This window comes from Rhodamnia argentea, chromosome 7 (genome assembly GCF_020921035.1).
Source record: "Rhodamnia argentea isolate NSW1041297 chromosome 7, ASM2092103v1, whole genome shotgun sequence".
NCBI lineage: Eukaryota > Viridiplantae > Streptophyta > Magnoliopsida > Myrtales > Myrtaceae > Rhodamnia > Rhodamnia argentea.
Genome location: NC_063156.1, coordinates 23,111,868 through 23,125,014, shown reverse-complemented (window position 1 = coordinate 23,125,014; position 13,147 = coordinate 23,111,868). Strand labels below are relative to the sequence as shown.

Below are 13,147 nucleotides of genomic sequence, written 5' to 3'. Positions count from 1 at the left end.
AAAACAGCCTCACGGGGTGTCGATTTATCTTTCAGATTTAGTTGTTTTTTTTTTATTTGCATTGAAGTTGTGTACTTTTGTTTTAATTGAAATGAAAACTTTCCTTCCAACACAAAAAAAAAAAAAAAAACAAATTCATGTGATAACACAGTATTGAAATTTGTCTTAAAACAGTATTGAAATTTGGCTTTGGATTGTAGTTTTTAATATATGTTTTCAATTCCGTTATATTTTCTAGTAGAGATTCATGAGTTGGTTGGATCAATTGAATGGTTTAAACCTCCGTCGCAAATTTAGGAACAATGATGCAATTTTATAAATGATTACAAGGTTGTCATAGCCAATCCATTGCATGCCACATGATTTTCTTTCCCTTGGATGGGGTTTAGGAGCAAAATGAGGTCTGCACTTATTGTCATTCGTCTTGTATCTATATTATTAGTTTTGTGTAGTTTTTCCTTTTTCGAACAAAAAAAAAAAAAAAACATTTGATCGGATACTCGCGCAAGAGCTAAAGAGACGAGACACCTAATCATCTCTCGTTGAGGCCATGGGTTTCAAAGTATAATAGGATCGTGAACTTGACTCTTGTGTGATCCGAGATGTTATATTGATGAGCTCGCCCTTTTCGAAGTCTCGATTTTCAAGATCTCTCTAAAGTTAAGACTTTGTCCAGATTAATTACGGTTCATACTTCGAACATTTTTTAACGGGTGAGAAATTCTAATAGTAACGTTCTAAAAAGGGTTGCCACGAACCTTAGCCCCTCCCCATCGTTTATTTATCTATTTATCTATCTTATGATTAGTGCCGTTTAAATTTATGAAGAAAAGAGAGGAGAGGTTGGAGATTTCAAAATTCACGAAATTACGAAAGAGAAAAAGAAACTTCATAATCCAACGTGGGCCGTGGGGTGGGCCCAACATGTTCAAAGCTAAAAAGCCCACGTTGCTTTACATTCCTCTTTCATGATCCGACCCGATCAGACGGCCCCGTCAAAAGAAGAACCCGATCCACCATCTCCCTCCCTCTCCGAAGAGCCCCTTCTTCGACCTTCTAGGCGGGAAAATTTTCAAAGACCTACTCTCTCTCTCTCTCTCTCTCTCTCTCTCTCTCTCTCTGTAGAGTTGTGGTGGTTCAAATTTAGGGTTTCGTGCGAAATGGAAGGAAGCGAGAGCGAGACGATGTTCGAATCGCTGAATCTCAAGCCCCAGCTTTTCATCAATGAAGTCCTCAACAGCGTCGACGATTTGCTCGACGAAGCTCTCCTCTTTTATCACCAGTAATCATTGCTCTCTCTCTCTCTCTCTCTCTGTGTCTACACTGCAGACATACGCGCATACATGACGAATCTACACTGAAATATGGCATCTAATTTTTTGTGTGTTCTATTAATGCTGTGCTCGTTGTTCCGCAGACAAGCATCAAATCTTTTGAGAACCGAGGGCTCGGACAGGGCCCAAGATCTGGGCAAGGTGTAACTCTTTTGATGTTCCGTTCAATCGGTTTCGTATTTGGCTCGATTTTGCTGGATGTGCGACTCTTATTTGTTGCTTTACATGGTGCTTGATTTGTTTGGTTTGTCTTTAGAGGAGTGAAAGTGGGGCGACGGAGGGGTTATTGTATTTCTTGGCATATTTGTGATAGGCTGCGAAAATCAAATATAGAATTTGGAGAAGGCCTGGAGAAACTTAGTTTTCTCATTCAGGAGGAAGAGACACGTCTTAGGTTCTGTCCTCAGATTAGCGACTCAAGTATCTGTTTATCAGAACTCAACTAGCTACCTACCTGGATAGCTCACAAAAATCTAGATTTCTTAGCTGAGCAGAACACGTTAAATTATGTATGCTGCTGATGCAAGCTGCGCGATTGTGAGTCTAAGCTTGACCGGATGTATCCTTTCCTCCTTCCATCTAGTTGTAAGCCTCAGTTCTCTATGGCGAGTCAGGAGTAAAGGAGGAAACAAAGAGCAAACATGCGTTTAGTTAAATGATTCATTTTTCTATGTCATGATCATTTTTTCCTTTGAACCATGAAACTTGCGAACTTTGGGGAGGTCAAAGATCTCCTGGGTAGACCTCATTCCAATCCTTTTATTACGTTGCGGGCATGAATTTTCTTAGTTTCCATCTTGGACACTGGCTGGACTGTTTTAGATACGTTTTCTGATATGACCATTTGAGAAAATGGTTAAACGCTTCTTGTTTGACCATTATTGTTTTTTACTGTTGCCCTTATTAGATGTTGCGGGCCATGGTGTTAAATTTCTGCATTTAAATTTAGAATCGACAATGCTCCTTTTTGTTGTGTGATGACAATTCTTCTAGGTATGTCTTAACTGCTTATATTTGCTAGTACACTGTCTTTCTATGCAGGGTGTTGCCTACTTACACAATATGATTCAATCAGTTCTGGATAAGCATCTTGGTATGTGGGAGAAGTATTGCCTCCGCCACTGTTTTAGCATTCCCCAAGGATTATCTTTTCCCAAAGATGTACGTTTTCTCTTAAGACATTTATGCTATGTAAACCTGCAAATTGTTACTTAGTAGTTGTTGTAAAAGAATGATTTTACCACTTGTGACTTTTTTGGAATAATGATTTGCCCGACTCTACTTTTCTTGTCAGTATTTAATAGTGAAATGATTGGATATTTCGATATTGTTTGATAGGACCCAGGCTTCATGTACCAAAAGAAAGGGCTAATAGTGCCCCTCTTATATGTTGCTAGACTGCCTTTGGATTGCAATTTGTTCTGTCAGATTTGGAGAAGTTTGAATGCCATAATCTCATTATTGCATGGCCATCTTCAAATTTTATCTGCTGAAAAGTGTAATTGGATGAGGCGAGTAATTGTGACATCAAAAGACCTGGCAGTGGATGAACAGTCTTTATTTATTGGACTCTGATGAAAGGTTTTATTGATGATTCTTGCACCTTCCATTCATGGAACGGGGGAATACTTTTCTGTTATCAGGCTTATCATAGTGTGGTAATCTTTTTTCCTTTTATCATTTGTCTAGAACACCTCTGCTGCTGACATTCCTTCGTCTCACGATCCAATTGTTGATCTCAAGCTTCAAGAGCAGTTGGACTCATTGAGAAACAGACTAGTTGCGGTAACTTTATTATTGCCATGATTGAATGCCTTCCATTGGATTTCTGAGTTTATTTACTGAGGTAGATTACACAGGTTATAAAGGAGTCTGCTGAGCTGAATCAAGAACTACAAGTACTCGAAAGGCAGACTGTCTCAACCGACCAGTTTTCTAAGGTTGTTACTGAAGCACTGGAATCCACCAGTCAAAGCTCTCTGCGCGACACATTCCAAGGTAATATCCGTGGTCAACACTTGTCTTCACCTTTATATTGGAGTTCTGGGGTTTGATATCTAGCGTGTGGGTGGGTTTAATTCTCTCATCTTTCTTTTAACACGTTGACAATTAAACTGCTCCATTCACATAGCAGCTGTTGACATTTTCTTTTGGATAAGCATGGCATCACTAGACTTTTGTGTGTACATTTCAACTATTTTTAGCTCATCCTGGTACTTGATCTTATATTCAAATGGAAGCCAATCACCATCTTAGGATGTGCCAATACTTACTTCAGTTTTTCACCTGTGCTGATCTGCATCCCCTGAAAGGGGGGTGGACGCTGGAATTGTTGAAGTTTCTTTGATGCTCGATTTTTTTTCCACTAGTTAGTGATAAATTAGCGTGACATTTGAGTGCTTGCTTCTGTGCTGTTTAGCAGCCACTTACAACTCGTTTTATAAGGGAAAATGAAGCTCATTTCTAACTTTAGTTCCATTTGGTCGTTGCCTTTGTGACAGTGTCAGTTTAGTTTGTTTTTGTATTTCTTGGCTTGTTATACTATTGACAAAAGTTTCACTTTGACAATGATTCGGCGTAACTGAACAGAGGAGATAGTATTCAAGTTCATAGACATGGGTCTCAATGAATGATGAATTTAATCAAGTTTTTCTGACAATGGTCTGCTGACCAATTGTTTTGTAGATATGATGAGAACTGCAGATGAACTGCGGTGTAAAATAGCAAAGTTCAAGACCAGAAGGATGGACGAGACAGAGCACTTCAAGAAAATGAGATTAGACCATCAAAAGAACAATCTCTCTATGGTAGATCGTAGTACTGGTAATGACGCTTTGCTAATTCCACACTTTTAAAGAGATATATATATATACACTCATTGGCTATAGTTGGCATATTAATGTTTTATAACTGAAAATGGTTGGTGTTATAATGGCGGTGACCGTTGCCTTGCAGGCCTCTGCAGTGCAAAGCTGGAAGATCTTCAACATTTTTTGACCGATTTGAAGAAAATGTGAATTTTGATGATCTTTGCAGTTTATAAGTTCTTATAATTGCAGAATGGCTCGTGTGTCTGAAAACAAACTATATCGACCAGGGTTTTGTCTAAAAACAAGGGCGGTCTTCTTAGGCTTTCTCTGACTAGTGTGAAGGAGGCTTTACCTCCGGAGAGCGTCTAGGGTGGCCTGCCATAGGCGGTGGTTGCCCCCCTCCTTTCTGGTTGACAGCGGAGTCGATGATTTCACCACCCCCAGACGCTGTCCCACGTCGTCAATGTCGGCTTCTGGCTGAACGTTCATGTGTACAGATGTGTGCGTATAGTATCTGTATCTATATATCTTTGTACATGCTTCGCTCCTACCAAAAAATAAAAAAAAAAAACTCGACGATAGGAAAGCAATTTGTCATAGCAAGCAGACCGCATGGGATTGATAGGTTTTCTCGTGCGGAAACCAGCACGATATGTCCTCGGATGATGTTCGTGCATTATCTTGCAATAACCGCCATGATTTGTTTATGGTTCACAATAATTTAACATGCAGTTATTTCAACTTACTTTTTAAATTGATATATTGGAGGATTTCAATCATTTTTTTCTTCAAATATTCTGAATTACATATTCTTATAATGCATAGACAAATGCATGATTACATAATATTATTTTATCTCATGTGTTAAAAAATAAAATTTGAATACTTCTATTGAGGGTGAGCAAGTTGGACTAATTGAATCGGGAACTGTTTGAACCCGTGGTCCGGTTTTCGGTTCTATATGGTTGTGGTCCCGGTTTCGGTTTCACGGTTATAGGACTGGACCGGTAGATTTTAATTTTTTTTTTTTTTAGTTTTTTAAATGTAACCATAATATTTCCCTTCTTTCCTAGACCTCTTCTTCGCCTCTCTCAGACTCTCACGCCTTGCCCTTTTTCCCTCTCTCGCGTTTCACGTCTCGCCCTCTTTTTCATCCTTGTTTCGTGTTTTTGCATGTTCTGTTGCAATTTTGCTGCTTGTCATGATCAGTTTCGTTCGATGGGTGTATTTTGCAAAATCTGAATGCAAAAACAGAACATAAATCAGAGTGTCTATACTTGTGAATTTGTCCGTGCCCGCACAAACGCATGTACTCGTGCTGGTGTGCTGTTGGTGCATGTGGAGAGCAAGCTCCTAGGCATTTCTTGGCTTACTGCTGGTCTCAATGTCTCATGATGCTTCTCATGAGGGATGATTCTCTCTCCATGTAACTTTGAAAGGGCCTTTGAAGTTGGGCTTGGTGCATCTTACCGATTTCATCGGACCATTCGGGAGCCGGATCTCACCAGTGATCCGGTACCCGATTCTAAATATTGGAATCCGGGACCACCAATCCGATTTCCAACTCTTAAGGGGAACCAGATTGGATCGGAGAGTTGTTCACATCTACTTTTTATCATACTATAGCTTTCCAAAAAAATGTCGAATCTCCAAATATTTTCTCTTTTCAACAAATATTCTTGACAAAAAAGAAATCCCCCAATATTTCATATGTTAATACGACGTATTCACACACGTACCCCTACCCTTCGACAGCTATTTCAAATAATGAAGTGGAAAAAAAGAGAGAGAGACTAGACCATCGCCTAAAAAAACCGTACTGATGAAACATTATAACCCAATATAAATTCTCTTGAAATTGACTTTGTAAATTCAAAGAATACTCTAAAAAAGCGGCTAATAAAAATTTTGTCTTTCGAATCACTTTTTTGTTTTATTTATTTATTTTTATTTTGGGTCGAATCTTTCGTATCACTTTAAAAGGTAAATCATTTCGAATCGTTTAGATCGGTAGGGATGATTTGGCTAGAGTCCCGGCTAAAGCCCTAATCCAAGGAAAATAGAGGGGGGAAGAAAACAAAAGGAGTCTAAAAACCCTAAAATAGCAAGCGAACTTAACCGGAAGGAGCAGAGCCGCCCCTGCTAACCGGCCGACCATTTGTGCGAGGTGTTGTCGCGAGAGAGAGAGAGATGGGAAGCGACAGTGAAGCTGAGAGATCGCAGAAGGAGAAGGAGAAGAAGAAGATGCTGGCGCTCGCCCCCATTGCTAAGCCCCTCGCCGGCAAGAAGCTCGGCAAGCGCACGCTCAAGCTCGTCCGCAGAGGTAATTAATACCTACCAAACCTCTCGTCTTGCAGCTCTATGTTATGCACGCGCCACCCCTTTCTCGTGTTTATGCGGCTCAGTCACGAGCCCATTCCTGAAACTCTCGGGGGAATTGACATTATCAGTCTCGTTTTCACGGTAGCCTTTTGTTTTCTTGTTCCCTTTATTGGTGCCATATGAAGTTTTGGGTACGTGATTCCTCGGATTTACAGTAACTGACGGTGTCGGCTCTTTATGGGATATTCGACGACACATTAGCTGGAACTAAGTGTGTTAAAATGCCCTGTATGGAGAGAGCGGCGGTGTTCTGCATTGTTGGACCAGTTCTCTCTGTAGATGAGCCGGCCGTTCATTGTGAATGGCGTTGCGCAAGGGGGTGGGCTTAAATTGGTGCGCTCCTTGTTTTTGGTTCGACTAAGTTTCTTGTGGCTGACTATTGGCATGTCCTTGTTGTGGTTCTTAATTGGCAGCCGCCGAAGACAAATGCTTGAAAAGAGGCGTGAAGGAGGTTGTCAAAAGCATAAGACGTGGTCACAAAGGGTACAAATTTAACCTTTTTCTAATTTGAGCACAAATGCTGGTCGATGCAATGTTGAATTAAATCTCTGTAGTTGCTTGGAGCCCCATTGTTTCTTCTGCATGGCGTTGGCTGGTGAATGTCGGATTTTCGTTGAGCCCATATATTTGAAATCGGTTGATTTTTCACGTATTTCTCTCTGTGCAGATTATGCGTCATTGCTGGGAACATATCTCCGATCGATGTCATCACTCATGTCCCTATTTTATGTGAAGAGTCCGACATTCCCTATGTCTATGTTCCATCAAAAGAAGTAAGCTGATTGCCTTCTGTTTTAGTCCATGTTGTGCTGGAGTGAAAACAAAATCTCTCTCTCTCTCTCTCTCTCTCTCTCTCTTCACTATGTCCATGTTCTTCATCTGCTAACGAAAATTACACATTTATCTATGTTCTTCAGGATCTAGCTAATGCAGGAGCCACCAAGAGGCCTACATGCTGTGTTTTGGTGCAAACAAAGCCAACAAAGGGTGAATTAAGCGCCGAGAAACAGGACAAACTGAAAGCAGACTATGATCAAGTTGTCAATGATATTTCCGAGCTGACTTCCTCCTTGTTCTGAACGTCGAGAAGAAATGCAGAAACAACTCTGCTGCCGTTCTTTTTGAGTTCATACTCTTTGGTTGGATGTAAACAGTGGTGTTGTAATGCAGCCACACAGTGGCAAGATGGATGTAAACGGAGTATGGTCAATTGCTTGTATTTCTACTGCCTGTAATGGTGGTGCTATATAGGTCATTATGACAACCATTTTTCCGTTTAGACTGGTGATAAGGATGGAAGACTGTTCAAATGTAGGTTTTCTGCAATTAAAATGCAGGGGGTTCGGTTTGAACTGCCTCTGTGTTATGTACTTCTGATGGTGCTGACTTTCTGCTTTACTTTTTGATATTTGGAAATCTCTCTTTGTCGTCATTTTTGCACCGGAAGCCTGGTGCTCAACTTGGGGAGGTTTTTGGAATGAGATCATTACCTGATTGTTGGAATTGGATATTTCAGATGGAACCTTAATTGCGCGTAGTTGAGCAATCTAAACGGGGGAATGATTTTCAGGTACTTTTTTCTCAGCAAAACGGCTCTGAAATTCCCGATTAGCGCCCTAGCAGCAATAGTGTAGTGGAAAATTTTATATTTTATGAACCAGAGTTACAGCTGGAGAAGAAAAGTACAACCAAATGGTCTGCACAACACAACAATAACTGTCAGCATTCTCATGCTTCTTAAGCAAAAGTTGCTTCATATGATTAGAACCTCCCTGCAAAAGCAAAGTTGGAAAGTTCAGATAATTGAGATCGAAATGTCAGCTTTTGGTTTCATCAGGTGATAAACTGCGACGGACACCACGTTCTCTAGAGGGAATGTAGAGTTGCCAAGTTGGAAAAAAAATGTGCTGTGCATGAGCAGTGTCCAATGTATGGCCCAGAATAGTTGATTCCTTGCATATTCATGCTTACTGCCTGGGGAGATGAGGGACCAACAACCCCAGAAAGGTAACGAGAAGAATCTATGAAGTATGCCTCAACTCAGCTGACAAAGGCCAAGGGCCTTTCCAGCTACATTCATAATGTTTATGATCTCACTCGAATAAATGCAGGCCAAAACTCAGCGGCCACGATGCAGCACTTTATCTCACATGGATTCGAGAGGTCGACTATCATGTCATCGCACTTTGTTTTGTGTTGCACTTAGTTTCCGCACCTCCAATTAGTGCAAACGTCTACATCATCTGTCAAGCCTCGAATCTAAATCTAGTTGGATCAAGTCTCCAAAAAGAGAGCTTAGGAGGTGAACGTTTAGGGACATGTCTGTACTTTACCGCTTCACAATCTCTCTCTTAGTTCTTGTCCAACTTTTCAATCAGTAGCTCTGGGTCAACTTCCCTTTTTCACTTTTCAATCAGTGAACACTGACTTGAATCAGGCAATCTAATGACAGGTTATCATTATGCTTTAAGGTTCAGCACAGATTGGTGATAAACACTATAGCTCCTTTTCCTTTCTCTTACTGAAACATTCCAAAAAGGCTAGAAAGCATGTCCATTACAGAATCTCAGCCACCAAAAGATCACACGCTCCCCCGACCTCTCAGTACCCACATCCATCCTTACTTCACAATTCCCTCTTTATGGGGGGTACCTTCTTGTGCAAAGAAGTGATGAATGCCATTCCCAGCACAGACGGTTACCCGCGACTCTGCAACCTGTGCAAGGCGGCCTCCTGTGTTTTCTTCTGCCAGAGACACTTGGCTTTTCTTTGTGCTGCGTGCAATCAGTTAGCCCATGAAGGAAACACTAGTGATGCTCAACATGAGCGCATTTGGATTTGCAACGCTTGTGAAAACGCCCCAGCTAGCTTCGCCTGTGAGGCTGATGCAGCTGTTTTGTGTGCCAACTGTGACATCGAGATACACTCAGCCAATATGTTAGCTCATCGGCACGTGCGAGTCCCAATGACTCCGTTGTTGGGCTCCCTCTATGGACCTCCCAGCTCCACCCTGGATCAAAGCACTGAGTCCGAAGGACAAAAGGCTCATGAGTGCATTGAAGAAGATGAAATCGATTCCTGGTTGTTGCTTGACTCACCTAGTAGTAATGGCAACCAAACTAGGGATGAGTTACCCTGGGGTGGGGAGGTTGATGAGTATTTGGATCTTATAGAGTATAGCTCATGCCCCGAGCATCAAGCCCCAGGATGAGTGCAATCCATTGGAAACTAACGTTGATCAGAGGCAAAGCAACGGTGATGGTGTCGTGCCAGTTCAGTTGATGGATTCCACAGCCCAACAGAATGTCTGCTGGGACAAGAAGGATGGAATAGGAAAAGATGCTTTCATCAGCAACCCTTCAAGCAAAGATAATGTAAGATCTGTTGAGTCTTTTTAAATATACAATGCAAACTGTTGATGGAATTTGTGGATATTCACACTAACTTGCCAGTTCAGAGGCCTTTCCAATTCTCTAGTGTAATTGTTTCAACATAGTTTTCTTGATATAATGAATCTGGAAGTCAGATTTTCCTCCTTTGGAGTTACTTCTGTACTGTATATCCAGGTAGTATCTCCTTCCCTTGTAAAAACCCTTTTATATATAAATCAAGACTTAAGCAGCAGCAGCAAGCAAGCAGAAAGTTTTCTTTATACATCTTTCTTTTTCGTTATTTTGCATTGAATCCTTATCTTGTTGTCTAGCTACTATGTCCAGCCATGGTAGGAAAATTGTGAGTCCAATTTGACCTTTTTTTGGCCAAAATTTTTATTTGCCCTTTGAAAAAGCCAAGACAAAAGCCATCATGTACATGAATGAACACGGAACACCGGAGAACAGAGGATTAAAATGCTACCATAACCTTGGTTGCAGCTTCACCTGCAAGGAATGGAGACCATCTTCTCCTTTCACCATTCATTTTTCTTTGATTAGTTTGCATTCATGCATCTTCTTGCATCCTACAAAAACCTTAATATCCGGATAAGAAATGCTCGAAACACTTCTTTCGGTAGCTCATTCTCAAAATTATTGCATAAATCAGCAGAATCTTTTGGCATTTGTCCTTTCATCCTTTACCGTTTGTAAAGACTAGCCTCAACATACCCTTTGACTAGATTGAGTCCTGTGATCAATCAACTGTCATCTGTCATAACACCTGTTCTTTTACTTTGTGATCAGGTTTCTCGTTCACTTTTCCATGCCAGCATGTCAAGGCCACAAACAATTAGTGAGATCTCAAATTCATATCCCAGGCTTCCAATTGGGACGCCGGAAATGTTCTTGAACCCTCCACTCTTAAGGCCATTTCAGAATCCTACTGTAAATAGGGAGGCCAAGGTTTTGAGATACAAAGAGAAAAGGAAGGCGAGGAAGTTCGATAAGAAAATAAGATACGCCTTGAGGAAGACCTACGCGGACAGTCGTCCTCGAGTCAAAGGCAGGTTTGCTAGGAGATCAGCCACGGATCTAGAAGTAGATCAGATGTTCTCAATGGAAGACTATAATTATGGCTTCATTTCACGTATTAAGTTTTGTTAAAGAGATAGAGATCTGCTTGAGCTAGTAAGAGAAACAATTATTGTCTGCACCATCTCCTGGTGATATTGCAATCATCGCATGCGAACTACTTGGATTGATGTAAATCATGTATAAGTTTCAGATTTGCATAATCATTTAGCTATTTCACATTTGTTTTCAGCTTCTTTTTCGCGATCATAACCAAAACAAAGAAGGTCAGTCTTACAACTTTCTGGGTCCTTGCTAAATCTTTTGGTATTCTAACTTAATGCTGTTCTGACTAGAGCAATGAAGCATTACTAATCAAAAGAGTAATTGTTAAAAAGCCCAATTCAAAAGCATAGGCTAATAGGTGGAGGGAAACTACATGAATATAAAGAGCAAGGACAAAATTATGAGCAGCAAGTGAAATTTTTTACTACGCACATTCACGTGGAATTTTACCACGCGCATTCGTGAAAGGGTTAGCACTTTCTCTGATATCATATTAGAAAGTCCAACCCAAAAGCTTAAGCTAATAGGTGGAAAAAGACTACATGAATATGAAGAGCATTTAGGACCCGTTGTCAAGCAATGTGGGATAATACTTCAACAGTAATTTTTACACCACAAGATATTAAAGGAGAAACAAATATTTCCTAGATGGAAAGAGATGCAGGGAAAGCTCCAACACCAAGCCCCTCGGATGCTGCGTAAAAAATGGTCGAGCATCTGGGATGTGCCTTAAGTTTTCTTGCAAGAGTACTCGATAGTCCTTGGCCGCGCTCAATGTGCGGGAGGCATCCGTATCTCAGTTGCTATTGGTTTGTTCGCAGGCTATTTTGCATTGAATAACTCTTAGCAAGGTATAGGCTAAGGATTTTTTTTCTTTCTGTGAGAATCTTGAACATGATGCTACTGTTCCATTTGGCTCATATGAGGGCGCTTGGAGAAACATTCACCCTTTAAAAGCTTTGGCAAGCCAATAAGCACAAGGCTAGTTTCTTTAGGTTTAATGTATTGCAGTTTTTGATATTCCTAGGCTATTTATTCTGCTGGAAACATGAATAATCTCATCTTGATTCAAAGCTCTTCCTGCAGAAATAGATATTTTGTGAACTCTTATGGAAAAAAACTGGTTTCCTGTGTGAAACACAAGATGTCACTCATGCATGTACTATTTGGCTTCCATACCTAAAGTGATATCTACAAAGGATCTGATATTTGGATGGATAAGAAAAGAATAAATCTCTTACAATGACCTATATGAGTTCCAGGGCTATTCTCACCAGTGAACTTTGGAAAGATGAATGCACTTTATTTCACTTTTTTAGCAGAAAAGATATTCACCCATGTACTGAAGCTAACCTGAACCACAAGGAGGAAAGTAGGAAGGAGGTGAGTATTTTTGTGGCTTTTGGCTGTTTGGAGTTGATACTTAGGCCCTCCTCCTTTCGCTTTAAGTATCTGTTCCGGCCTCGCTATTGGCTGGGGTGCTGTCGTTTTTCTCCGACTCTCAAAAAGCACTAAGCTCGTTGTTTGCTTATTTGTCACCCCCGTTGCAACTCGAGCCACCAGAATCAACGGATGAAGTGCACCAATATCGAGATGTCAACAAGAAATCTGAAACCCGGACAAAACATATTCTCTATGGAGGAATTCTGATGTCATGATCTCTCTACTCTCTTGCTCAATCTGTCACACGGCAATATATGCTTGGCCACAATTTGGCTGGTAGTGTAATGGAAAGCAGGGGAGGAATAAAGGGGAAAAATACTGACGGTGACGGTCAATCAAGCAAAGATACTAAGTCTGATGGACCTGCACGCACAGTCGTTCAGGTTTAGATGAGTTTGAATCTAGATAGCCACAACGAATTCATTTCTTAGTCAGTGCTTGAAGCTTATATCTTGACTAGCACAAAGGATGTCTTGCTTGCAAAATCTAGAAGGGGAAAAACATGGATGTCAATCATTACTAATCGGGATAGAAGAACTTTTGGCAGTAAAAGGGGGTGAAAGGAAAGGACTGAAAACATCCTATGTTAGCATCAGGAGAATTCAAACTATCAATGATCTCAACAACAACAAAAGTTCCATGTCACACTTGTAATGAATTTGTGTCC

The 13,147-nt window shown here is 40.7% G+C and overlaps 3 protein-coding genes and 1 long non-coding RNA gene across 4 annotated transcripts; 3 read left to right on the top strand and 1 right to left on the bottom strand.

The window, feature by feature from the left end:
• Nucleotides 1-1,020: 1,020 nt before the first annotated feature.
• On the top strand, nt 1,021-4,510 carry LOC115734968 (protein MIS12 homolog). The gene is made up of 7 exons (XM_030666008.2): nt 1,021-1,282; nt 1,418-1,475; nt 2,376-2,495; nt 3,024-3,119; nt 3,194-3,332; nt 4,020-4,157; nt 4,290-4,510. Exons 1-7 carry the CDS (start codon nt 1,161-1,163, stop codon nt 4,349-4,351), a joined length of 735 nt encoding a protein of 244 aa, XP_030521868.1. The 5' UTR covers nt 1,021-1,160; the 3' UTR covers nt 4,352-4,510.
• A 1,767-nt stretch (nt 4,511-6,277) lies between these two features.
• On the top strand, nt 6,278-7,896 carry LOC115734971 (H/ACA ribonucleoprotein complex subunit 2-like protein). The gene is made up of 4 exons (XM_030666009.2): nt 6,278-6,467; nt 6,940-7,009; nt 7,194-7,299; nt 7,444-7,896. The coding sequence occupies exons 1-4, from the start codon at nt 6,335-6,337 to the stop codon at nt 7,603-7,605; spliced, it is 471 nt and encodes a 156-aa protein (XP_030521869.1). The 5' UTR covers nt 6,278-6,334; the 3' UTR covers nt 7,606-7,896.
• An 827-nt stretch (nt 7,897-8,723) lies between these two features.
• LOC115734964 (zinc finger protein CONSTANS-LIKE 2-like) lies at nt 8,724-11,337 on the top strand. Its single transcript, XM_048282920.1, has 3 exons — nt 8,724-9,624; nt 9,716-9,900; nt 10,705-11,337. The coding sequence occupies exons 1-3, from the start codon at nt 9,168-9,170 to the stop codon at nt 11,062-11,064; spliced, it is 1,002 nt and encodes a 333-aa protein (XP_048138877.1). The 5' UTR covers nt 8,724-9,167; the 3' UTR covers nt 11,065-11,337.
• On the bottom strand, nt 9,763-12,732 carry LOC125316046. Its single transcript, XR_007199352.1, has 4 exons — nt 12,391-12,732; nt 11,270-11,342; nt 10,388-10,843; nt 9,763-9,883 (listed from the first exon to the last, which is right to left on the bottom strand). It is a non-coding gene; the product is annotated as an uncharacterized LOC125316046 (long non-coding RNA).
• Nucleotides 12,733-13,147: the final 415 nt, after the last annotated feature.

What these genes read in the sequence shown, in the direction of transcription:
- LOC115734968 (XM_030666008.2), top strand. Translation starts at nt 1,161, where the DNA reads ATGGAAGGAAGCGAGAGCGAGACGATGTTCGAATCGCTGAATCTCAAG. An exon ending in TCTGCGCGACACATTCCAAG is followed by an intron (nt 3,333 to 4,019) that starts GTAATATCCGTG and finishes ATTGTTTTGTAG; the next exon opens with ATATGATGAGAACTGCAGAT. An exon ending in TATGGTAGATCGTAGTACTG is followed by an intron (nt 4,158 to 4,289) that starts GTAATGACGCTT and finishes GTTGCCTTGCAG; the next exon opens with GCCTCTGCAGTGCAAAGCTG.
- LOC115734971 (XM_030666009.2), top strand. Translation starts at nt 6,335, where the DNA reads ATGGGAAGCGACAGTGAAGCTGAGAGATCGCAGAAGGAGAAGGAGAAG. An exon ending in ATAAGACGTGGTCACAAAGG is followed by an intron (nt 7,010 to 7,193) that starts GTACAAATTTAA and finishes CTCTCTGTGCAG; the next exon opens with ATTATGCGTCATTGCTGGGA. An exon ending in TCTATGTTCCATCAAAAGAA is followed by an intron (nt 7,300 to 7,443) that starts GTAAGCTGATTG and finishes TATGTTCTTCAG; the next exon opens with GATCTAGCTAATGCAGGAGC.
- LOC115734964 (XM_048282920.1), top strand. Translation starts at nt 9,168, where the DNA reads ATGGGGGGTACCTTCTTGTGCAAAGAAGTGATGAATGCCATTCCCAGC. An exon ending in CTGGTTGTTGCTTGACTCAC is followed by an intron (nt 9,625 to 9,715) that starts CTAGTAGTAATG and finishes TAGCTCATGCCC; the next exon opens with CGAGCATCAAGCCCCAGGAT. An exon ending in ACCCTTCAAGCAAAGATAAT is followed by an intron (nt 9,901 to 10,704) that starts GTAAGATCTGTT and finishes CTTTGTGATCAG; the next exon opens with GTTTCTCGTTCACTTTTCCA.